The 24673-nt window shown below is 48.3% G+C and overlaps 9 protein-coding genes across 9 annotated transcripts; 7 read left to right on the top strand and 2 right to left on the bottom strand.

Annotated features, from left to right (window-relative positions):
• Positions 1 to 621: 621 nt before the first annotated feature.
• On the top strand, positions 622 to 4003 carry BHQ10_001719 (uncharacterized protein; the record flags this gene model as incomplete). Its single annotated transcript, XM_040873786.1, has 4 exons — positions 622 to 867; positions 964 to 2990; positions 3039 to 3412; positions 3465 to 4003. 4 exons carry the CDS (start codon positions 622 to 624, stop codon positions 4001 to 4003), a joined length of 3186 nt encoding a protein of 1061 aa, XP_040730224.1.
• Positions 4004 to 4519: 516 nt separating this feature from the next.
• BHQ10_001718 (uncharacterized protein) lies at positions 4520 to 6708 on the top strand (the record flags this gene model as incomplete). Its single annotated transcript, XM_040873785.1, has 5 exons — positions 4520 to 4948; positions 5015 to 5706; positions 5762 to 5955; positions 6013 to 6597; positions 6647 to 6708. The coding sequence occupies 5 exons, from the start codon at positions 4520 to 4522 to the stop codon at positions 6706 to 6708; spliced, it is 1962 nt and encodes a 653-aa protein (XP_040730223.1).
• A 1826-nt stretch (positions 6709 to 8534) lies between these two features.
• Positions 8535 to 10467, top strand: BHQ10_001717 (uncharacterized protein; the record flags this gene model as incomplete). Its single annotated transcript, XM_040873784.1, has 2 exons — positions 8535 to 9021; positions 9077 to 10467. The coding sequence occupies 2 exons, from the start codon at positions 8535 to 8537 to the stop codon at positions 10465 to 10467; spliced, it is 1878 nt and encodes a 625-aa protein (XP_040730222.1).
• Positions 10468 to 11111: 644 nt separating this feature from the next.
• Positions 11112 to 13103, top strand: BHQ10_001716 (uncharacterized protein; the record flags this gene model as incomplete). The annotated part of the gene is made up of 2 exons (XM_040873783.1): positions 11112 to 11253; positions 11314 to 13103. The coding sequence occupies 2 exons, from the start codon at positions 11112 to 11114 to the stop codon at positions 13101 to 13103; spliced, it is 1932 nt and encodes a 643-aa protein (XP_040730221.1).
• Positions 13104 to 13485: 382 nt separating this feature from the next.
• BHQ10_001715 (uncharacterized protein) lies at positions 13486 to 13850 on the top strand (the record flags this gene model as incomplete). Its single annotated transcript, XM_040873782.1, has 2 exons — positions 13486 to 13712; positions 13775 to 13850. 2 exons carry the CDS (start codon positions 13486 to 13488, stop codon positions 13848 to 13850), a joined length of 303 nt encoding a protein of 100 aa, XP_040730220.1.
• Positions 13851 to 14482: 632 nt separating this feature from the next.
• On the bottom strand, positions 14483 to 16088 carry BHQ10_001714 (uncharacterized protein; the record flags this gene model as incomplete). The annotated part of the gene is made up of 2 exons (XM_040873781.1): positions 14483 to 15524; positions 15583 to 16088. The coding sequence occupies 2 exons, from the start codon at positions 16086 to 16088 to the stop codon at positions 14483 to 14485; spliced, it is 1548 nt and encodes a 515-aa protein (XP_040730219.1).
• A 2054-nt stretch (positions 16089 to 18142) lies between these two features.
• On the top strand, positions 18143 to 19118 carry BHQ10_001713 (uncharacterized protein; the record flags this gene model as incomplete). Its single annotated transcript, XM_040873780.1, has 2 exons — positions 18143 to 18409; positions 18474 to 19118. 2 exons carry the CDS (start codon positions 18143 to 18145, stop codon positions 19116 to 19118), a joined length of 912 nt encoding a protein of 303 aa, XP_040730218.1.
• A 721-nt stretch (positions 19119 to 19839) lies between these two features.
• On the bottom strand, positions 19840 to 21747 carry BHQ10_001712 (uncharacterized protein; the record flags this gene model as incomplete). The annotated part of the gene is made up of 1 exon (XM_040873779.1): positions 19840 to 21747. The coding sequence occupies one exon, from the start codon at positions 21745 to 21747 to the stop codon at positions 19840 to 19842; it is 1908 nt and encodes a 635-aa protein (XP_040730217.1).
• A 711-nt stretch (positions 21748 to 22458) lies between these two features.
• On the top strand, positions 22459 to 23641 carry BHQ10_001711 (uncharacterized protein; the record flags this gene model as incomplete). Its single annotated transcript, XM_040873778.1, has 3 exons — positions 22459 to 22594; positions 22653 to 23108; positions 23166 to 23641. 3 exons carry the CDS (start codon positions 22459 to 22461, stop codon positions 23639 to 23641), a joined length of 1068 nt encoding a protein of 355 aa, XP_040730216.1.
• Between the last annotated feature and the right edge of the window lie 1032 nt (positions 23642 to 24673).

Genomic DNA, 24673 nt, shown 5'->3' with positions numbered 1-24673 from the left:
CATTCGTCTGCAGGAGGAGCAAATGACTCAAGTGTCTGTCTGTATGGCATTTACGTATACTTAATACATATAGGGGCAGTCTTGTGACCTTTCATATTTTCTGCCCCAGCGAAATAGTACATAGTAATGCAAATTCGACCCGTCAACTCTGTTGTTCGCAATCTAGACTCAGGAAGCAAAAGTCGGGATATATTCACGGGTCTACGGCAAGAACGGAAGCTGAGATAGACTCCCATAGCCGAATCGACATCATTCCGCCTGCCAACTAAAGTAAGGCCCGTCCGGATCGATCCGATCTTCGCTACTTGGGATTTCTGGGGGCTTGTTTTTCCCTTAATTATCATCATTACCAAAACTTCTCCAAACAAGATAAAGATACCTTGTTATTGTGTATCCTTGTTTGTGTTGTTCTTTGGTCGTTGTTGAGATTTCTAGTGTCGGGCAAGGGACGAACGGGAAAGGAAAAAATACACACCTCTCCACTCCGTCATTCCCCCATACCCTGACCTTTTCTCTTACTCTACCGCGTGTCAATCTTCCATCAAGAAGCTTTCCCCTTATTTAATGCCTTCGCGGCTATCTTTTTCTTCTGATTGAATTTATTGATTGTTCGTTCTCAAGATGATGAGAGCTCTCGCTTCGAAAAAGGCGACGAGCGGTAGCTTGCTACTGCGTGGCAGCACCAGCTCTGCCTGCTCCGCGTGTCGCCGATCTCATTTTCTTGCTACCTCCAAGACCACCACTGCCGCTCTTGGTGCGCGATCGAATTTGCAATTGACTGCCCGGAGACCGCTGGCCGTTATCGATCGGGTCTTTGCTGGCCGGAGGGAATATGCGCAGAGTGCGGAGGAGACTTCGCGGGGAGTGGTAAGAAGAAGTTCTCATCTAGCAATTGAAGCTTTTGAAGCTGATCTATGACTCTCGCGTGCGCATCTTGCGCAATCCGCGAGATGACCTGAATAGGATGCCAACGATTCCTTCCTCCAGGGAAACACCGCAAACTATATCGACGAGATGTACCTAGCCTGGCGTAAAGATCCTTCCAGCGTCCACATTTCCTGGCAAACATACTTCAAAAACATGGAGAATGGCGACATGCCCATCTCCCAGGCCTTCCAACCTCCCCCAACCATCGTTCCTACCCCTGTCGGAGGTGTGCCACAGCATATGCACGCCGCAGGGCAGGATTTGACGAACCACTTGAAGGTGCAACTTCTCGTCCGCGCTTACCAGGCTCGTGGTCACCACAAAGCCAAGACCGATCCCCTCGGTATCCGTGGCGAGGCAGAGGCTTTTGGTTACAACAAACCCAAGGAATTGGAGCTTGATCACTATGGATTCACCGAGAGAGATCTCGACCAGGAGTTTACGCTTGGTCCTGGTATCCTGCCCCGATTCGAGACCGAGTCACGTAAGAAGATGACTCTTCGTGAGATTATCGCTGCGTGCGAGAAGATCTACTGCGGTTCCTACGGTGTCGAGTACATCCACATCCCTGACCGCAAGCCCTGCGACTGGATCCGCGATCGTTTCGAAATCCCTCAACCATACAAGTACTCTGTCGATGAGAAGCGCCGCATCTTGGATCGCCTGATCTGGAGTTCCAGCTTTGAGTCTTTCTTGGCTACCAAATTCCCCAACGACAAGCGGTTTGGTTTGGAAGGTTGTGAGACACTGGTGCCCGGTATGAAGGCTCTTATTGACCGCAGTGTCGACTACGGAGTCAAGGACATTGTTATCGGAATGCCCCATCGTGGTCGTTTGAACGTCTTGTCCAATGTTGTCCGAAAGCCTAACGAGTCTATCTTCAGTGAGTTCTCTGGTTCTACCGAACCTTCCGATGAAGGTTCCGGTGATGTGAAATACCATCTTGGTATGAACTTTGAGCGTCCTACTCCTTCTGGAAAGCGTGTTCAGTTGTCGTTGGTCGCCAACCCGTCTCACTTGGAAGCTGAGGACCCAGTTGTTCTTGGTAAGACTCGTGCTATCCAGCACTACAACGGAGACGAAACAGAATTCAACACCGCAATGGGTGTTCTGCTTCACGGTGACGCAGCCTTTGCTGCCCAGGGTGTTGTCTACGAGACTATGGGCTTCCACTCTCTCCCTGCTTACTCCACTGGCGGTACTGTTCACATTGTTGTCAACAACCAGATCGGTTTCACTACCGATCCTCGATTTGCTCGTTCTACTCCTTATTGCTCTGATATCGCCAAGGCTATTGATGCTCCAGTCTTCCACGTCAACGGTGACGATGTCGAAGCTGTCAACTACGTTTGCCAGGTTGCTGCCGATTGGCGCGCCGAGTTCAAGCGCGACGTTGTCATTGACATTGTTTGCTACCGTAAGCAGGGTCACAACGAGACTGATCAGCCATCCTTCACCCAGCCTCTGATGTACAAGCGTATCGCTGAGAAGAAGAACCAGCTCGATATCTATGTCAACAAGCTCATTTCCGAGGGTACCTTCACCAAGGAGGACATTGACGAGCACAAGAAGTGGGTCTGGGGTATGTTGAACGACAGCTTCGACCGCAGCAAAGACTACCAGCCTACTGGTAAGGAATGGTTGACTTCTGCATGGAACGGTTTCAAGAGCCCCAAGGAGTTGGCCACTGAGGTCTTGCCTCATTTGCCTACTGGGGTTGACATTGAAACCTTGAGGTCTATTGGTGACAAGATCGGCGGAGCTCCTGAGGGTTTCAACGTCCACCGCAACCTCAAGCGTATTTTGGGCAACCGAAAGAAGGCTGTTGATGAGGGTCAGAACATTGACTGGGCTACCGCCGAGGCTCTCGCTTTCGGTACCTTGGTCAAGGAGGGTCACCACGTCCGTGTTTCGGGACAGGATGTTGAGCGTGGTACTTTCTCGCAGCGTCATGCTGTTCTCCACGACCAGGAGTCTGAGGCTACTTATACTCCTTTGCAGCACATTAGCCAAGACCAAGGTACCTTTGTCATCTCCAACTCTTCATTGAGTGAATTTGGCGTGTAAGTATTTTCTCTGTCTCATAGTTAGGTCAGTGCTGATGATTATAGTCTCGGTTTCGAGTACGGATACTCTTTGACTTCCCCTAATGCCCTCGTCATGTGGGAAGCTCAGTTCGGTGACTTTGCCAACAACGCTCAGTGTATCATTGATCAATTCATTGCCTCTGGTGAAGTCAAGTGGTTGCAGCGTTCTGGTTTGGTTGTCTCGCTGCCTCACGGTTACGATGGTCAGGGCCCTGAGCATTCTTCTGGACGTATGGAGCGCTGGTTGCAGCTGTCCAACGAGGAGCCTCGTGTCTTCCCTTCGCCTGACAAGCTTGACCGTCAGCACCAGGACTGCAACATGCAGATTGTTTGCATGACTTCCCCTTCCAATTTGTTCCACATTCTGCGTCGTCAGATCAACCGTCAATTCCGTAAACGTGAGTCATCCTTCTCTTCATTTGTATTTGAAAACCCCGCTAATTTTTATAGCCCTCATCATCTTCTTCTCGAAATCCTTGTTGCGTCATCCTATTGCTCGTTCCGACATTGAGGAATTCACTGGCGAGTCTCACTTCCAGTGGATCATCCCCGACTCAGCCCACGGTACCACTATCGACGAGCCTGAGAAGATTGAGCGTGTTATTATGTGCTCTGGTCAAGTCTACGCTGCTCTCACCAAGCATCGTGAAGCCAATGGCATCCGCAACACCGCCATCACTCGTGTCGAACAGCTCAACCCCTTCCCTTGGGCTCAGTTGAAGGAGAACTTGGACAGCTACCCCAACGCCAAGGACATTGTCTGGGCTCAAGAAGAGCCCCTCAACGCCGGTGCCTGGTCTTTCGTCCAGCCCCGTATCGAGACCTTGCTCAATGCCACTGAGCACCACAACCGCCGCCACGTCATGTACGCCGGTCGTGCCCCTAGCGCCTCTGTCGCCACGGGTCTCAAGGCCAGCCACGTCAAGGAAGAGCAAGATTTGTTAGAGCATGCTTTTAGCGTGCATCAGGAGCGTCTTAAGGGGGAGTAATCTGTGTGCAACTATGGTGAGGCCTGATTCCGGGCCTTTTTGTTCTATAGAACGGTGAACCAATGTCGGGATACCTGATGTAAAACTGGATAATTCTTTTGTTTCAGCATTTTACTTTGTAATAGCAATGCATCTGTATTATTTGTTCCTATACACCATTCATCGCTTCTTTTACACTCATTTATAAACTAATATAATGGTTTGGAAATGACAATTTATCACAATTTATCTTCCAAAAACTGATGTTGATGCCGATAAGACTGATAACAGCTTATCGCGGGACTAACCGCTTCAGGACACGGGCATGCGGCAATGCAAATGAGGCCGGCCGTCCGTCTTCGTTCATGACAATCCTTTTCTTCGTCTCGCATCTTCGGAAATCTCCCCAGGATTGTCGAGTTTTCTGAGTCAGTCAAGAGCATGGGACTGTCTTGTCTTTGAGTCTATCTGGCATTCTCTTTCTTCACTTTGATCTAACCAACTTTCATTTCCAAGCTCACTGTCTCGACGCTCGGCATGGCTTCAGCTCTCAACGGCGCGACCGCCAGCAATTCCCTCTCCCAAGCTCCAGGCTCTCGCACCACCGCCCGTCAAACACGCACAAACCCATCTCGCGTCTCCAAGACCGCCGCTCGCTCATTTCCTTATTACGGCTCCCAACAAGGGCATTCACTCGCCAGCGACGGTGCCGGACAATCAGCAGCAAACAACGTCCCCCACGGCCTATTCCCAGCTCTCACCCACTTCACAGATGCGATTACGGCATTGCCGCGAGAATTTCGCAGACATAATTCCCTGCTGAAGGAAGTCGATGCCAAGGCCTGGGCGTTGGAGGATAATTTATATCAGTTGTTGTTGAGTGCGTCGGATTCGCGACCGGTACCTTTTCCGCAGAATCCGGCGCCGATTGTGGATGGGGAGGTCAGAGATTATGCTCATACTTTGGTACGTCTCTATCTATCTATTTATTTACACGTTCTCTTTTTCGTTCGAGCTGACTGGTTTCGTCAGGGTGATGCGCAAAATGTCGAGTCGCAAGAAAGCAAACAGCGTCGGTTGCTGTTCGATCGAATCAGACGCACCCTGTCCGACCTCATGTTGACCGCGGACGAGAAAAATCATGTCTTGACGAATGCGAACGAGGAGCTCGACCACCAATTGTATCGGCTCGACGCCGTCCACCCGTTCATCTTCAATGAAGTCAGCGATGAGGCCAGACTGGGTAGCCTCACTCACTGGGCCTACTCGAATCGTGCTACTGCGAAAGCGGCGGCCAAAACGACCACAACCGAGCGCCCTCGTCGTGAAGCTGCCACAGCAACATCGCACCTCGTTCAAGCTCTACACGAGGCAGACGTCGCAGCGCATCGAAGCGAAGCCCGCCGAGACGCAGCAGTCCGGAAACCGCGTCGCAATCAGGCAGATTCGGATTTCGATGAGACACGTCCAACACAGCGCAAGAATGCTGCTGCAAAGGCTCGTGCTGCTGGTGGTGATGGTGTGGACTCTGGCGCTCCTCCTGTGCCAAAGCGGAGGAGGGTTGTGGATAAACCAGCTGCTGTTCACACAGGTAGTGCTGCAATGGAACGTTCCACCAGCACTGTAACGAATAATGGGCGTACGGCGTCCAAGGATAGTGCTGGTATGGAGGTTAAGAAGAGGGCAAGAGCGCCGAATGCCGTTACTACTGCTGGTCGCAAGAGGTATGTTTATCTACAAGTCGAATATGTGCTTTACTGATTGCGTGGCTGGTTACAGGAACAATACTGTTACATCAGCCGTGGACTCACCTTTGGCGCCATCTCCCCCCGTCATTGGAACTTTCAATCCTCCCAGGAGCGCCCCCAGTCCAGGACCTCGACCACAATCTTCACGCGCTCAACAAGCTACGACTCAGGCTACTTCGCGGCAACGCCCACCTTCAGCTTCTAGTCGCGCAAATAATGGCAGTAGTACGTTCCCTCTATCTGGAGATGTTCCCCTCAGTAATAATTCTAATTCGGCAACAGTAGACAAACCAATGGATGCCAAGGTCAACGTTTCGACAGAAGACTCCGCCAAGGAGAAAACGCCCCAACTGATTCCTGGAGATAATATTAGAAAGGATGCTTTGGAGACCAAGCCGACCCCATCACTTGATAAGGAAGACCGGTCCGAGGTGAAGCCATTGGAAGCTATCACTTCTGCGGTGCAGATGTCGCCTGCACTTTCCACTATTGGAGTTACAAAGGGACGCACATCCAAGACATCGACCCCGGTGGTATCTACCTTTGCAGAATCACAAACGCGAGCCCGCTCTTCGCGCAACAATAACGCTACCAACAATTCTGAGACGGCTGCAACAACGAAACGCAACACTCACAAAAAGAGCAACAGCACCGTGTCAGCAGCGTACAAGGCCAAGATCGCGCAACAGGAGGAAGAAGAAGAATCGTCGCGCGAAGGTGACGATGAGGACGACGAGAGTGAGCCGCGGTACTGTTATTGCAACCAGGTCAGTTTTGGAGAGATGGTTGCGTGCGACAATGATGCTTGTCCGACGGAGTGGTTTCACCTGTCGTGCGTGGGCTTGGCAAAGCCGCCTGGCCGAAATGGTACGTCTCTCTTCTTTTTCTTGTTAAGTCGTGGTGCTAACTGGTGTAGTGAAATGGTATTGCACGGAGTGCAAGGAGAGTATGAAGCGTGGCCGAGTGTCGGCTCGATAGTCTCCTACCTACATTATATACGCGACAGGTGCAGATGTGTATGGTGGTACAGAATGAATGAACAGGTCGAGTTAAATGAATTCTTTTCTTGCTTACATAGCTATCGATATGAGTGTGTACTTACTATGTAGATCAATGGATATGTCTTCCGATACAAGCCCTAAACCTATTCGTTGCCTAATGACTAGTAAAGTGACAGTAGACGAATGGGGAAGCTCCTGACGAATATGCGGAGAGGCTGACCATAAGTTCCTTTGGTAGGTCCCTTGGTAGGGCACTACTATGTACTAGGCAGTAGACAAGCAAACAGCGGAAACGGGTCAGCTGATCCCTCTGAAGTTACGAAGTTTGGACCTGACCTACGGCCGAACTCAGTAGGTCGACCAAGTCACGAGGCCGATCAGATTTTCTTCTGGCAGCTCAAAATCTTGGATCGAAAGACAAAAGTCGGCGCATGTGTAGGTAGTATTGGCACAGCGAGTTCTCGTTAGGTAAAGTACTCCATCTGTCGGGGCGGCTAGCAAGGATCTCGCCGGGCCTGAACTCTGGGGTAATACTACGTAGTAAGTATTACTGTGTACTGCAATAGCACTAGAATTATGCAGGGTGGATCGTGGTCTTTTCTTTTTCTGTGGCTGGATATTACGTATTGGTTTGCTGGGCAGTAGGTACCACGTTGGCATTTGGGTCCTGGTATACTTACTATGTACGTACTTCATGTTGGGACTGCCACAGTACAATACCGGGGTAGCTGTCGGATATTCGGATGGCGGTTACTCTACCTCTAATATGTACTACATAGTACACCCACACATGGCACACTCCACCGTACCTTGAGGACAGCCGTGCTACACAAAGCTAGCACAGAGCCCTTATGTAACAATATTCGACACGCTGATGCAATTTGTCGTCAACGGTTTCTGTTAGTCAACGAATGCACGCTCAGCATGGCTGGGATGTGATTTGATATTGCTCTATTTCTCTTATTCATTTTTCCCTAATTTTCAAGAGCTAGCAAGTATGGTCGGTTTCGATTGGAATCCTCCTATGATGTAGTATTAATGCGTTGGAAAATGTATGCTGGATTTGGATGTTGAGAAAAAAAAATAGAGAGTTATCCGAATTGTACCCACAAAGATGTAAAGTGGACCGATCAGTTTGCCATCCTTCAAGTTTTTCACTCTTTGCCCCCCTGGCAGCCACACTGACTATCAGAGAGGCGAATTGCGTTTTGCAAGAGAATAAGTAGAACTGCTGACCATAACCCAGCCAAAGAAGGTCTCATCACGGCTCGGACGGCTTTGTATCTCTGAGAGCATCTCACGATAACTTATAATCTTGAAGTTGAGTCATCGGGGCTTGGCCAGTCATGTGCCCATACTCCGTAGGTTCAATAACAAAGTAGTGGCTCTGATCCATAATCCGCCTCGTCACAGAAAAGAACGTTGAGCTTCTGCCGTCATCAGACAGCCATTCTATTAATATTAGGGTACCTCCTTGTTTGGGTTGCGACTTGTCCGACGGCAGCCGCGTGCTTACCTTTGGCAACTTCCCTGTACCATACGACGATTTCTGTGACTAACAACATCCCCATTCCCAACTCTTCTGCTGCAACTAGAACTTTGCGGCCCCTCTTTTGCTCTTCCCCTTATTTCAGCATTCCTACAATCTCGCACAAAGCACAACAAATTCGGTGATCGGTCGAAACTTTACCAAAATCCGGGGTACATTGAGGTTTTGTTGGTATCTGATTGGCTTGTGACGCCGCTTGCTCCCGTCTGCGCTGGGTGTATAAAGGGGATCCGATGACTCCCTCGCCCGCGAAGATGGTGTCTTCTCCAGGCACATCCCATTCTTCTCCTCTAGCACTAGCTCATCCAGTCAAGGGTGACATCAAGCAAAGAGAGTCGTCAAAGTCACGCTCTAGATCCTCAAGTCGTGTTCGACGCTCATCCTTTGGCTCTGTCAAGGAAGACGTTGAAGGCATCGCTCAGAGTTTTCTGGATACTACCAGACCCAAAGAAGGTTCATCAGAGGACAACGCACATCTCGTCGACATGACGGCCGCCGTCGACCAAATGCCCGACTTTTGCTGTCCCTGCGGGGGCTTCATGGGCTGGAAGCAGATTCGTCTGGGAGGCCGCAAGATGAGCAAGAGTTATAGTGATTTGAGTATGTTGGGACAAAGGAGCTCATCGACGGGGTGGATGTGGGACACCACGAGCAAACGTCCGACGATCAAAGAAGTGCCTGTGGAAGTTGAGGAGAAACGCCCGGCTCTGACTATTGAAGATCTACCTGTTGAAGTACTAAGTAAGTGATTGAGCTGATATAAATATATGGATCACGTTTTAACATCACTACGTAGTACAAGTCATATCATATCTGGCTGTGGAACTTCCACCAAATGGCTACACGCCCCGAAATGTCGACCTTATCTCTTGCTTATTGACATCTCGCACTCTCCACTCGGCAACATTGAGCGTACTCTACCGCAACATCACCGTTCCTCACTCAGTCATCTTCTCAAAACTGCTCAAACACCTCACTCACTTCCCGGCTCTAGGGACTATTGTCCGTCGCCTGGATTTCTCGCACTTTACTTCGGTAGGACTTGGTCGGACACGGCAAATGAACGCTGAAATACAGAATTTGACTTCAAAGACACTGCTGCAATGCTTGGATCTTCTTCCGAACTTGATGGAAGGTCTTTTCCAAGAGCATTTGGAGACGGATATCGACACCGCGGTGGTGCAAAAGATATTTGCTGGGTTGCCCAAGCTTCGGGCTGTCGACTTTTGTGGTTGCTCTTCGCAGACTTTTTCGACGGGATTCATGGAGGCATTTACAGTGAACTCTACCATCCCTCTCTTTCTGCCGCAGTTGAAAAGGATCTCTCTGCACGAGTGTAGTGGGTTGCCGTCTGCGATTTTTGAAAAGCTGCTTCCACGACTGGTTAATGTGACTCATTTGGATCTTGGGCGGACACAGGTTACTGAAACGGCGTTGTTATCCTTGCCGACTACTGCTCAGATTACACACCTGAATCTGTCTAAATGCTTGCGACTATCTGGCTCGCAGGTTGTCAACTTTTTAGCAACTCMCCCTGCCGTTACCGAATCGCTGGTCTATCTCAATTTGATGACTGACCCTTCCCGCTATCGTCTTCTCGAATCAGATGACGTTACCAATCTCCTCCCAGTGTTGCCATCGACTCTTCGATCTTTGAACTTGAACGGCGCACGAATCACTACCGAGCATGTGCCACTTCTGATTCCTCTGACCAAGCATTTGGAAGAGTTAGGACTCAGCGGCGCCGACCTGTCGGCTAGCGACATCAATTCATTCTTCGTCCCTCAAGATCTCGAGTCTGAAAAGTCCTGGCAGCCATCAGCCCTCCACTATCTGGACGTTAGTAAAGTTACTTCCATTACTCTACAGTCACTTTTCAACCCTAGACTATGCGTGCTTGTCTCCCCACGAAGTCTTCCTTTAGAGGTGGTCGAACTAGGCGAGAAGCTCATCACTCCTCTTCGCGACCGCACAAAGTCCGCAAAATCAACCGGCTGGTCATTGCGAGAACTTGGTCGTCGAGGCTGGTACGTCCGAGAGCCCATCAAAGTTGAAGGCGCCGAATGGATGATCGACGATGGATCGCGTTCGTGGAAGATGGGAGCTCGATGGTGGGGAATGAGGAAGATTCCTGTCACTGTTGGCGAGGTTGGAGGTCTATATGGCCATTATATGTTTAAAAAGTGATTTCTTTTCACTTCCTTTTTTGTGGTCTATTGTTGCATGCAACAGGAGTTGCAGGATTATCGAGCGTTTTGCAGGCTTCGACGATGAAACGATTGATTTTAATTTGCATAGCTTTTGACGTGCTAGCGGCTTTTTTTTTCTCTCATCTCGAACTCTCTTCTCTCCTTTTGCTATTTGTTAACGATTGCTGTGATATCAAAAGTGTATATACTGTTGCATTGCTAGCGGCCAGGCAGATATGATTCAAAAATAATCGCTACAGAGCGTTATCATATTGTCATATACTTCTCACCAATTACCAAAAAGTCTTATCATAATAATTCAAACTGTTTTCTCTAGTTTCGTAATATAATATTTTTTTTGGCTTCTGTAGACGTAGCACGTGACTTTTATCGAAATGACGGAGAGCGTTCTAGGCACTGAGATAATTCTTTCTTTCCTTAGACATCGAACTTCATCTTCCAACCACAACCACCCTTACAGCTCCATATTTACTCCAAATCACGACTACGAATTAATCTACAGCTTCGCATTGTCACATATCGACGAGAGCTACATTTCCGATGGAAGGTGGTGGTGGGGGAAGCAGTGTCCAAAATCCGGTTCCAGTACCGTGAAACCGCTCTGCTGAGCTCCAACTTAAAATGGCTACTCGATCTGCGTCGGCTTCGTACAAAAAGAAGGATGGCACTCTTACAGTTGCCAAGGATCACAAGTCGATATCATGGATTCCGGCGGCGGGCGGTGCTGGGAGTGCAGTGACGGTGCCCGTGCAGAATATGACTAGTACGTTCTCAAGCTTCCTTCCACGAGGAGAATGACAGAATGGTGGCTGATATGGTGCAGACCTACAACAAACCCCCGCAAGCAACCCCAAAGTCATGCTCCGAATTTTCGCGCAACAAAATGAAACCCAAGAACAATACGTCTTCACATTCACGTCTGGCGCAAACGCCCGCCCCGAAGCAGATGGGATCAAGGATATTCTCAGCGCCGCTATTGCAGCTGCAAAAGCTGCCTCTGCACCCGCTGCCATCGGGGCAGGCACACCAAGCGCCGAAGGAGGCGGAGGAGGATTATCGGCAGCGATGGCGATGGCGAATGCAATCTCGTCTTCGGGCACGGGACTCGCGATCTGGGATAATGATGATAAATTAAAGGCGGATGCCGAGTTGCAGCAGTCTTTACTCAAGTCTGATGCCAACTTGCAACGAATGTTCATGGAGTCGCTTCGCACGAGACCGGAAACGTTGTCGGTTGGCCAGTTTGCGTCGCAGTTTTGGTCGAGTCGCGTCCATTTACTGCGGGCACACGCAATAGAAAGAGCGCAGACACGGGGTTCGTATAATGTGTTATCGAGTTTGAAACCGCGTACAGACAACAACGTCACGAAACTCAATATTACTAAGGAGCAAATCCAGTTGATCTTTAATCAACACCCCTTGGTCAAGAAGGTCTACGATGAGAATGTCCCAAAACTTAGTGAGCAGCAGTTTTGGTCGCGGTTCTTCCAGAGTCGGCTATTCAAAAAGCTGCGAGGAGAACGTATATCTGATTCTGATGCTACGGATGCGATTTTAGATAAATATCTGAAAATTGATGAGCATGCCGATCGAGTACGAGATACGCAGGTACCGCATTTCATTGATCTGGCGGGAAATGAGGTCAACCACAGTCAACGACAGGGAAACAGGCCTGATTTCGATATGCGGCCTGCCTCAATTGATAAAGTCCCTATCATTCGGACTTTGAATGCATTGAGTGAAAGTATCATGGCTAATGTGGCGCCTGCTGACGGTGATCCATCTGCGCCGGTTGGCATGGATGAAGAGACGTATAACCAGCTACTACTACGAGATCTTAAGGGCGACGAAGAACAAAGCCGCGTTGTTCTGAATATTCGCGACCAAAGTCGATTCTTCGGGCAGGATAAGGAGAAGGAAGGAAAAGAGGAGAAGGAGGCATTGTTTGCACAGCGTGATCCAAAGGAGATTATAGTGTCTTTACAGACAGATTTAAACCAAACTTTACCAGCTGATGGATCGTTTCATCTGGGCAAAATTGTTGAACCGGACGAAGATGAAGACGACGAGGAAGACGAGACCAAAGCTAGCAAAGTAGTAGGATCGAAAATCAACATGCAAAAAGCCTCAAGTGAAATATTTGCTATTATCCGTGAACGACGAGCACAGGCAGACGTGACCTCGGACTCGGGTACATGGGGTCTGTCGTCTACATTATTTGACCGTCTATCCCTCACACACGCCACTACTACCGAATTTCTTAACCAGTTCTGGAACGCCTTTCTTTCTGGCAACCCGGAACGCGCCGGCGAACTCGCCTCACTTGTGGAATCCCTCAACCGTGCTATGGAGCGCATCAAAGCCGTCGCAACAGACGCCGAAGCCGAGAAAGAGACAGAGATCAACAAACTGAAACAGCACGCGAGAGAAGTCTTTGCAGCAACAGGCAAGAAAATACGTGTCAATCTAGCTGGCGTCGGCGGTGGAGAGAAAGTGGTTAATCAGTTACTTGCGCCGACTATATCGGCGCTCAAGTTGGCGGTTGATAAATATAAAGAAGCGTTGGCGGAGGCGACGGCTATATCTGCTAGAGAAGATTCTATGGCATTATGATATGCTTTTATTTGGGTGTAATATACGTATGCATTTGGACACCATTTGACTAGACGATCAATGAACAAGCGATTTTTTTTAGATGTAGCCCCAATCCTACATCCGGATCCTTCTCAAGATTGACGACGAGTACGTAGTGTTCGACGTGGCCACATTATCAACTCTTAATCACTGTTAGAGGGAGAGAAGAAAAATGAAGAAACCAACTATCGCAGCTCTAGGCCTCGCAGCAGCCGTAACAGGCCAAAACCTCAACGACACTGCGAATGGCATGCTCGACACCGCAAATGGCGACGCAGATTGCGCATCTCTAGCTGTCATCTATGCCAGAGGACATTCGAGTCACCCTTTCATTTGATTAAATCCTCAAGAAGATTGTTGAATGGGTGCGAATAGCGGCGATTGGGTCGGACCTCAATTTTTCCGCGAGATCTCCGGTGTATCAGGCTCTGTGACATTACAGGGTGGTGATGCAGATGTTCATGCAGTTGATCTGTCAGGCTATCTAGCTGAAGGCGGTAGCAGCAACGGCGCTTCATCGATGGCGGACAGTGTCACGGCGCACAACGCGCAGTATCCTGATAGCGAGATAGTCGTTTCGGGATGGAGGTACCTATTCCCAACACCTTCCCCTTTTGTAAAAAAGTCCATGACAATTGATATTGAAATAGACAAAGTGCCCTCGTCGCCCACAAAGCACTTCAAAACAAGTCTCCTCCCCTGTCCTCGACAGCTTCATCGGCCTAGTCACCTTCGGTGACCCAAAAGGCGACTGGCACAACACCCCGCTTCCAACATCCATCCCATCCACTAACTCCAATTCATCCTGCATAACAAGCGCAATTTTCGACCCCTTGTGCGCCGTTCTGCCTGCTGATTTCGAATTTCCAAATCCAGAATCGGGTATCATTGACCCTTGCGTCGAATCGATACCCACTCTGGTGATGGACACGCAACAGATCGAAGCAGCTGTAAAATTGATTGTGGATGTTCCGGCACAATTGGCGAAGAGATGGGAAGCGTTTTTGGCGCAATTGGAGGAGCCGGAGCAGGTTGTATGGTTGTTGTTGACGCTGCAGCATTTTTTAAATGGGGACAATGGGATGGCTGCGGAGGCGGCGGAGTGGGTTTATTGGAAGACTGAGTGTAGAGGGTGTCAGTTTGTTGAATTTGGAGTATGCGTAAAAGCTCTGTACAAGGGAATGGTCATATCTAAGAAGCCTTCATGACATTTCAATCTAAAGTCTATGTATCTATATAGTTAGGGCTAGGTCATTGAAACCCTAACTCGCATCTAATCTTCAATTCCAACTAAACATTCGTTTTTTCGATTCCAAACTCTGTGCAGCAGTTCCAAGCTCCTCACGTAAGAATAAAAATTAATTAGCCTCTAGCCTCTTCTCTCGTTCTTGCCTCCATTTCTCGCCCCATTTCCATTCGACCCATATCAACGGCATGCACAACAACACCACCCCAGACACAATAGAAAAAGCCTTCATGGCTCTCACAGCATTGATCATTGGCTGAATAACACTTACCCCGGCCGCGCCCAACAGACAACGACACAAATTATTAAGTGCAGTGGCGCTAGCAGGCCGATCTGGAAAACAGTCAATCAACACCGTAGAATTAATATTGAATATCGCCGTGGCCGTAAACGCGATGATAAACTGAAGTATAAGCGGCGCCGCAAGATTAGGGCTGTAAAATTTGTGCAAGTCGTTGAATTCGAAACTCGGCCCGTAAAGGACAAGAGAGACCATGAGAATGACGCTAAACAGCGGCACGAGACGAAGACGAGCTTTTATATAAGGGAAATCGGATCTTTTAATGACATTTTCATGTGATAGAATGCCGTGCTCCTCCTTGAAACGGGCCTGGACGTGTCGGAAACTGTGGTCTAAAAGCCAGCCTGTACTGAGAGAACCGCAGATACAGCCGAGTCCGTTTGGCAGAAAACAGAGACCGATTTGCCATTGCGTTAGGAACGGAAAGCTGTGGAGGAGTAACGTTGTGGTGGAGGATGTCACCATGCTCCAGGCTGTGTATGCGACGGCACCCCAGGCTAGGAGTGCGGCGATATCTTTTTCGAAGAGGTATACCATGGGCGCGAAGGCTTTTTTGAAGGAGATTTTGGCACGGGCTTGGTCTGAAGCGCGGTTTGTTGTTGCTTTCGGGTCTGTGTAGGATTCGCCTTGCCATGCTTGAGGTGGTTTCAGGATGTATATCAATGGTTTTCGGAAGCCGGAGAGAGGAACGCTGCCATTCCCTGCTATGCTGCGTTGTGTCTCAGGTAGGAACACAAGAAGAGCACCGAGGACAATCACGCTCATGACGAAAAGCAGCCAGAATATGCTTCGGAAACCCCATGCACTGTTAAGTAAACCTCCGATAATAGGGCCGATGGCTTGACCGGTCATACTGTTCAAAGTCAGGGATATGAATCAGAAAGATGTATCGAAGTCAAGGCTTGACCAACCGCACACCAGCATTCGTCCCCATAAACCCGCCTCTCTCATCCGGAGAAGCAATGTCAGCAATAACGCCAGCTGATATACTAATAGTCGCCGCAGAACCTGCAGCCTGCACACCTCGTAGCACCATCAACATAGGGTAACTCGACGTAAAAGCAAGAGCCAGATTTGCAGCCGTGTATATGGTAAGACTAATCGCAAACGTGAGCCGACGACCACAAGTATCCGAGAAAGTGCCGAAGAGAGAAGGTGCAAGCCCTTGAACGACCATGTACACGGTGATTGTCAAAGCGACTAGGGATGAATCCACATTTAGGTCGTGGGATATGGTTGCTATTGAAGGGAAGTAAATATTGGAAGATAGAGGTGAGAAGGCGCCGGCCAGAGAGACAAAGATAACGAGATTCCATTTTTGCTTTTTGGAGAGGATGTGATATGGTGGTTCGGCCTCTGTTATTGATGAAGAGGCTGATGCCTCGAATGGGGCGTCTGTCGAATCGAATCTAGTCATTCTTCTCGTGCTAGTAGGCTCCTATCCAGAAAACAAGGGGCAAGTCCGCAATTGCTATGAAAACTAAAAAGAAGGTTTACTACTTCGGAAACCTCGGGACGTAATGCCTATCATCGATACTGAAGCTTTCATGAAAATGAGTAACAACTTTTTGCATGACAATCGAGGTTGTGATGGCTACTATATACGAATATTGGAGGGGCTGCCATCGTATAGGGAGCCGGGCAAGGGGAACAAATCACATCCCTACCGACGCCCGGCCCATTATGTGACCTGTTACGCAGATCAGTTACACACGCTACTTACACTGCCTGGATTTTCAAGCAATGCAGGTATACGCTGTTTGACTTTCTGTCATAACTTCCCACTGAAACTCCGTCAGGCAGCAATGATTTACTGCATCTGACACACGTGAAGAATGCGAATGTATACCATCTGCAGAATCACAGATACCAAGCCTTTATCCAGACAGCGGGCTCTGAAACGTGCGTCAATACGAAAGGATTGTAACTGCAACCCAAAGCAGAAGGGATATTCGAGCTTCCTGTTATCGAAATATCTCCGTCTATCTTGCATTGGTCTTATCTTGGCTATCTCGAGAAGGCGAAAGAAGCACGATACATCTTCTCGAAAAGGGAAGTGCAAGCCTTAGACATATTCGTCAACGATGACGGAGGAAAGCTCGGCAACGATAATGCGAGCATCTAGACCGGAGAATCTAAACGGATGGTTCATTTAGTGGTGGTGATTGGATTGAGTGACGAATGATTTTCGCGGATGATCGCCAGGGATCCTGCATAAAGTATATTTAGTTAAATACGCAGCATTAGCGTTGTGGATCGACGCAGGTTTCCAGCCTGAGACGCGAATTAATTGCTGCATAAAACATAAGTCCACGAATGGTGTAATGGGTGCTCACTTGAAAAGACAAGGGCATAGATATCGGTGACGGCACTTACGGGTCCGGGCTCTGCTCATCCTGCTTCCTCGGTAACCCGATACTACATCAATCGTGCTATTTGCAGGGTGTAGGGTAGGTGACCCGAAGAGCCTATCAGCTTCTTCTTCTTTACTGCCGGGCAATTCCATGCTTCCTCAGTTGGGCCGGAATTGATAACTGGTCCCATCCACCAAGGATTGGATGCACCAAGGGCCACTACGTGCGGCCCCTCTTGTTCTCACAATGTTGGATAACATCATGCTAGGTAGCAAACCCACTAAGGTCTCTTTCAGTTGCAAAGGTTATCTGAACGCAATTAGCGAAGCAGAATCTCCCGTTGGAAACACTACCGAAACGAACCAAACCGGATGCCATAGCCACGATGTGTTGCGAATTGTTTCATTCTGTCCCGTGTCGCCAAGCCCTCGACCTCAGACTGCGCATTAATACAAGCTCGATTGTTGAGTGGCTTTGCTCCTGCTTATTCTTAGCAGACTCAAAAATCAGTCAAGTTGGCGCGCTTGGCGCTTTTGTCTGGATGACAATTTGTCAATCGATTTTGTTGACAGCAGACATGATTAGTATCTCACATAGAAGTACTCTGTAGGGATAGACTCGGCAAGCAAGGTGAAACATAAGGGCGATACACTTCAGAATATTATCAATATGTTCAAGTAGAATGTGCACCCAAACCGGGAGTGACGATGCACTGTTGATGTTGGGTTGAGGGAAAGATTATCCGCATGTCTGATGCAATCATCCGAAGCGGGAGTCTTCAAAGTCACATGTTTTTCCGCTTGACCTATCTTCATACACCATCCTACCCTGCAGATACACACAATTCATCTACTGCTCTGGGCTGTTGCCTCGCTTGCTGCGTACTGATTATATTTGGCTCCAACGGTCAATTGGATCACAATACGCTCGCTGTGTGGCTGCTCATGGAGTAATATAGCTGCGACTCTCGCGATAACCGCCACGTCGACATCATCTCTTCGCTACCATCGCGTTAATCACCCCGCTCATTATACAACAAACGAAATCAGCCAATCCACAACAGTCGCACAATTTCTGAACAATACGTGTCGAATTCCTGATAACGACCCATACAAACATGTTGTCATCTGGCTTCACCAATGCTCCGGTCTCCAAATCCCTCGTCATCTACATAGTCGCATCGTCAATCGCTCTTTCAATATTTGACGTCAAACACCTCGCCAATATTCTTGTCGATGTTCATTTATGGCGATATGGACAGTTTTCACGAGTCTTCCTCTGGCAGGTAGCAGGGTATGCCAATTCGACGGAAGTTCTGTTCGCCGCAATGTTAGCGTATCATATGCGGGTGGTAGAGAGAGTCTGGGGGCCTAGGAAGTTGGCCGTGAGTACTTTGGTCTATAAAACTTTTTATAACGGGGTCGCTAACGTAATTGATGCATTCCTAGACCTTCGTGGTGGCCGTCCTACCGTACACTACAATCATCACACCTCTTCTTCTCGCCCTTGTGTTACGCCCTCTTTCGCTCGGTACGTTGAACTACCTGCCGTCCGGACCTACTGCGGTCATGTTTGCTCTCCTGGCGCAATACCACGCGTCAATTCCTCATACATTTAAATATCGCATTTCGACAACCGGTGAAAGCATAAGCCGCCAACCTAGCACGTCACAGAACGACAATACCAACAACAGTTCCAAACGTTCGCTAACAATATTGCTTTCTGACAAATCAACGACCTACCTCGTTGCGGCTCAGCTAGCCTTGTCGCAATTCCCGGCATCACTTCTACCCGCCTTTGTCGGCTGGGCCGTAGGAACTGCATGGAGGGCCGATATTCTGCCAGGATCTAAAAGTTGGAGGGTGCCCGCTTGGATAGTCGGAGAAAAAGAGTCTAGGCGTCCTGCAGGCGTTTCCTCTGCTGCTAGTGGAAATGGTGATGCTGAGGATGGCGAGAGATATGCAGATCTGCGAAGGCGACTGGATGCGGCTTCGGCTGCCGCTGCTCAACAGGGTGCCAGCAGTGGTGTGGAAGGATCGTCGGGGCAATCACAGCGGAGGCCATTGTTGGAAAGATTCAGGGGTGTCTTTTAGTCTGATGTTCCACTTTTCTGATTTGAGTGAATTAGACTTTGGCTTCTATCTTTCATTTTCCTTATCCCATACTCAGATCGGAAAGGAAATCCATCGGCATTGACTAAATTGTCACAAAAAGTCATATTTCAGTCTACGACCTTTGTGATCAACTTCCCTTGACTACCTCCGGTGAATAAAAGATTTCACGTCCGAGAAAAGTCTTCCCACTTTGCGACGACGCATTGTTGTCGTCACCTAGCTTGATTTTTCCTTGACTGCTAATATCAGCTCATCAACGAACTCTTCTGTCTACTCACCCAGATCATAATTGATGAAGTCTTTGATTTCCAGCCGTAGCAGCAGCTTCGACATCACTCCCTCCAGTTGAGGACTATCCAGAGCACGCGATAAGCACGCATGATTGCGACTTTCTGCATGAGATTGGTATAGTGCTGGTCGGAGGAGTAGTCATTCTACATCCAGGTGCGTTAGGTCGGTGTGACTGTACGGAAGGCTTTGGAGTTTTCAAGTGGTTGTCGAGTTGTATATCAAAAAATCAGCCGAACAAATGAGTGAAGGGTCATCATATAGACGATAAAATCATGATTACTTTTCATGATATCTTTACAAATAATAGCAACTGTATCATATGTGGTATCTTTACTAATCATTATAGCAAAAGCATTTGGTCCATTTTAATTGTGTACGTCTAATATTACTGACAAACATCGGAGACGAGTTAGGATGATATCCTCTTCACCCACACTCTCATCCCACCATTACCACCCCGATTCATCCTCAGAAAATATGGCACAAAGGTCAAGTCTTTAGTCGATTCGCCATATTTCCACCCCTCAGAACTGTATAACGATGACCAATTGGTATTGACCAATTCCCTCCCGGGCGAATTGACAGTCACCACGTCCTCTACGTCAGCAATTGTTGCGGCCGGGGCATCGGCCACAGGGCCATCGATCAAGGCGATGTGATCAATGTCAACGCCGGAATTGTCAACGTCCTCAATGCAGTAGACCAATGGCCCGCGCATAATACATATCTCGTCTTTGCCTGTCTTGGGGTGTGCATAAACCTTGCGTGGTTGTAAAGGGAAGGTCAAGTTGATGGTTGTGTTGGTCACGGCTGGGAGATAGAGATATCCGTCCTTGAGGTCACCACCTGATAACGAACATGTATAGTTCGATGCTGCCCAATCGGGGATTCGCAGTGCAAGTCTCACTGCTTTTGGTCCTGATATCTTGAGCTCAATGTCACCAGACCAGGGGAGATTAGTCTTTTGTGAAACGATGGTGCCTTCACTCTCCGGGATAGTAAAATCGCTCGCAATCCAGAGATGGATAGCAACAAGATCTTGCTGATAAGAATAAATCAACGTCTCGAGTTGTGCCAGGAGCTTTGCAACATTTGGTGGACAACAAGCGACCTCAAACCAGGTGCTGCGTTCCTTCTTTCGCCCAGTAAGCGTTCTCAGTGGATTCTGATAGTAGAACGATTTGCCATCCAGACCGACCGCTCCCAGAAACCCGTTATACAAAGCCACTTCCATAACATCGGCATACTCACCCCTGAGCTCCTGGCGCAATAGCTTGGAGCACCATACGATCAAGGCAAAAGTCGCACACGTCTCGGCATAGCAGGCATGGCTCTCTTCGGTGTCACTCAAGAAATATTCTGGGCCAAATCCTTCTGACTGCCGTAGTGTGCCGATACCGCCGGTGATATACATCTTTTTGTCGACTGTGCTTCGCCACAGACGGTCAAGGGCTGCTTTGACTTCAGCGTCACCAGTCAAACGAACCAATTCCGTGGCTGCAGTGACAAAGTACATTGCACGGACTGAATGGCCCTTGATTTCATCCTGTTCAACAATCGGGGCATGTGCCTGTTGGTATTCGTAGTACCTAGGATAATGGTAAGGATTCGGCAATTCTGCACTCATATGATCATATGGATCACCTCCTCGGGCTCTAGCTTCATGATCATAAAAGATCTCACCATTCTCGTCTTTCTGGCCTCGTTCCAGGATAAAATATTTTGCCAATTTGAGAGGTAAAGGATCATGTGTGAGATCATAAAGTCGCAATAATCCCAACTCGATTTCCGGGTGACCGGGGTACCCATGGAGTTTCCCTTCTTCGGGCCCAAATACCGAATCGACATGTCTCAACGCCTTCATGACTGGTTCCAAAAGTCGTCCACTCCGCGTCAAAGTCTCGTACGCAACGCAGGCTTCCACCAAATGGCCCAAACAGTACAACTCATGCATATCCCTCACATTCGTCCACCTCTTGCTTATGTCCCTGACGGTGTAGTACGAGTTCAGATACCCGTCCTCATGCTGCGCAGAACGAATCATATCAACAGCCTGCTCAACTTCCTGTCGCAAATTTGCGTCATCATTCTTCAGCAGGAAATAGCAAGCCGCTTCTGTGACTTTGTAGATATCCGAGTCCCAGAACGGATGCGGTTTGATCTCGTGGCCTTCCTTCCATGTTAGACAGTACCAATGCTGTAAGGATTTTTGGGCGTGAATGATTGCTGGGATTGTGATGTCGCGAGAACGGGTTTGCATTGAGGTCCAGAATGTGGAGGTGAGGGTGACGTCGCGGATGTCGCTAGGTGAGGCCATATTGAACTTTCCTCCACGTACGTCTTTCTATCATACGTTGAGAGATACGTGAGGAGATTAATTTAGTCTTTATATAGGCCATTCTGATTTTACAAATGTCAAGCTGCCTTCCTATCTGGGGTAAGACGAGGAGGGGTTTGGCCAGAGCACCCCGCCGGAAGAAGAAACAGGCGCCCAAAGAGGCAATTATCCGGAGCTCTCAATTTTACCTGTTTTGGAGCAACGTTCACACATCTCATGTTCCAGTAGAAAACAGTGCCGATACGTATGTAGTAGGTAATCAAAATTACATGCCCATATAGTCAGAATAGAATTTAGAGGATCTGCAAGGCCTGAGCTTTCCTGCATATTGATGTAGCGTGCTTGCCGAACAAATCTCTTCAAGTTAGGGCTAATCCACCCTATGTGCAAGGATTAGAAAGACAAGACCGGCGCATATACTTTTAGCCGCCTGTCATGGTTGATCATAAGACACATATAACTACTCAATTACTTCGATGATAACCTTAGGGCGGATCATTGGCGATATACCAACCAACATTGAAATCTAAGGTTCATTCGTTCTCAATTATCCCGCGAGACGGAGACTTTATGTTGAAATTAGTCAGCACCAACATGATGTTGTTTGGAAAGACTCAGTAGTCATATACAAATAGCACGCAGTGATGGATTCACTGTCACATTCAGATGATGGAAGGACATACATTCAAGATGAAACAATGGACGACTTTGATGGACGGCATCCACAGCCTCCAGCTGAACACAGTACCACAACCAAACGAAATCAAAGACGACGAAGTCCTCGTTAAAATTGATCGCATAGCTTTGAATCATCGCGATGCAAAGAGTATGCATAGCTGAGCAAACAAGTAAAGTGGAGAGCCTTGGACTAACACTTAGCATAGTAATAAATGGCGATTTCAATGACTCCTATCCAACTCCATCACAACCCTTAATTCCAGCTTCCGATGCTAGTGGCACAATAGTGAAAGTTGGCGACTCCATCACCGCCGCCGGAAAATGGAAAAGGGGGGATCGAGTCTTGAGTTTGATGCGACCTACGCATTTGACAGGGCCAACAACTCCCGAGCATGCAGCTTCAGGAATCGGGATACCGGGATCCGGTGTCCTGACAGAGTACCGCGTCTTTTCGGCAGATGGGATTGTTGCTATTCCCGATTATATGTCTCTCGAAGAAGCTTGTACTTTGCCTACCGCGGCGACTACAGCGTGGATGGCATTGAACTGGGATCGGGAGATTGGGAGACCACGGCGAGGTAAGGATGTGGTTGTTTTGTTGCTTGGGACAGGAGGAGTGTCGATTGCTGGGTTGCAGCAGGCTAAGGCATTGGGATTAACTGGTAAGAATAGAGCACAAGAATGATTTCCATTACTGGGTTACTAATTTTGGTTCATAGTTATAATCACGTCGTCCTCGGCTGCAAAGCTAGAACGTGCCCGTGAACTCGGCGCAAACCATACAATCAATTATAAAACCACACCGGATTGGGCCGCCGAAGTACTACGCATCACAGCCGGAAGGGGCGCAGACATCATATTTGAGACTGGCGGTCCTGCGACAATGGAGCAGAGTATACGATGCGTGGCAGCAGGGGGGAACATTAACGCAATTGGTGTGCTATCGGGGACTACTGATCAAGGAAAAGGTGCAGGTCAAGCTATAGCCCTGAGCTTAATAAGAAAGAATGCCACTCTTAAGGGGATCAATGTCGGGCCTAGAGATAGGACTGAGGAGATGATCAAGACTGTATATGAGCCGTTTCAGGTTCATCCTGTGATTGACCGTGTGTTTGGATTTAATGAGGCAAGAGAGGCGTTGGACTACCTGTATGGGGGCTCGCATTTAGGAAAGGTGATTATACAGGTGGATTGAAATATAGGTGAATATTGTCTAAGCATTTAAGTAAGAAGAGCTTCACAACGCATACATAAAACCTAAAGCCCGATCTCCATCCATTGCATTAGAAGTTTGTTCCTCTGAGAGCAGATTCTGCTTTGTCACATTTCTCTAATTCGGAAAAAAGTACACAAACGAAAGAATGATTGCGGCCACAGCTTCAAATTCCATCGATACCCCATTTCCGACCTGATATCTTGGCGCGTCTGTTGACTGATATAATCGAGGAGCAATAAGAGACGAGATCTCAGGCAAAGAAGTAAAGATGGACATAGCGGCAGATCGTTTATAGTACGGTGCAAGATTCTTGGTGACCTAGGTAAGAATCAAGGCATTTTTAAAATAGGTGCCAGAGCAGCAGAAGCACATGGCGAAATAACCGGCGCCTGCACTCGGTGTTGCAACAATAATCAAATATCCAATCACTGGAGGAATTTGTGTGATTAACAAGAAAAGTGAGCGTTTATTGAACCGATCTGATAGGAATGTCACTAGAATAGGAACCAGGGTTCCAGTGACATAGACCGGGATGATAAGATATTTGGCCTGCAACTTTGAGTATCTAGATATAGTCAATGAGTCAATCTTATAGCTTTCCGGGGAGCACTCCATGTCTGGATCATACCCAAGACCTCTAATGATTGTTGGTAGAAATGTACCAAATCCAAAGATAGCAGTCGACGATAAAAAAGCAGATTGTACCCAAGTAAATAAATAGGTCTCTCAAAGCCTCTTTATTCCACTTGGACTCGAACTCGTCTTGATCCTTGTAAACGATGTCTCTCCGCTTACAGGCGCGTATGAGAGCCTTCTCCTGTTCGGTCAGGAGCCACGCCGTCTCCGGGGTATGAGAAAATATCAGCCTGCGGAACCTGCAGGAGAAGATTGGAATCGCGCCTTCAGTAATAAAGAGCCAACGCCATGCTACAATATCTCTACGAGATCCCATCGTCTAAATGACATATGCAATCAAACCACCAAAGTCCGACGCTGTTATAGACCAGCACG

This window comes from Talaromyces amestolkiae, assembly GCF_001896365.1.
Source record: "Talaromyces amestolkiae strain CIB chromosome Unknown scaffold2.1, whole genome shotgun sequence".
Lineage (NCBI taxonomy): Eukaryota > Fungi > Ascomycota > Eurotiomycetes > Eurotiales > Trichocomaceae > Talaromyces > Talaromyces amestolkiae.
The sequence above is the reverse complement of the archived record's forward strand: the minus strand, read 5'-3'. Positions and strand labels throughout refer to the sequence as shown.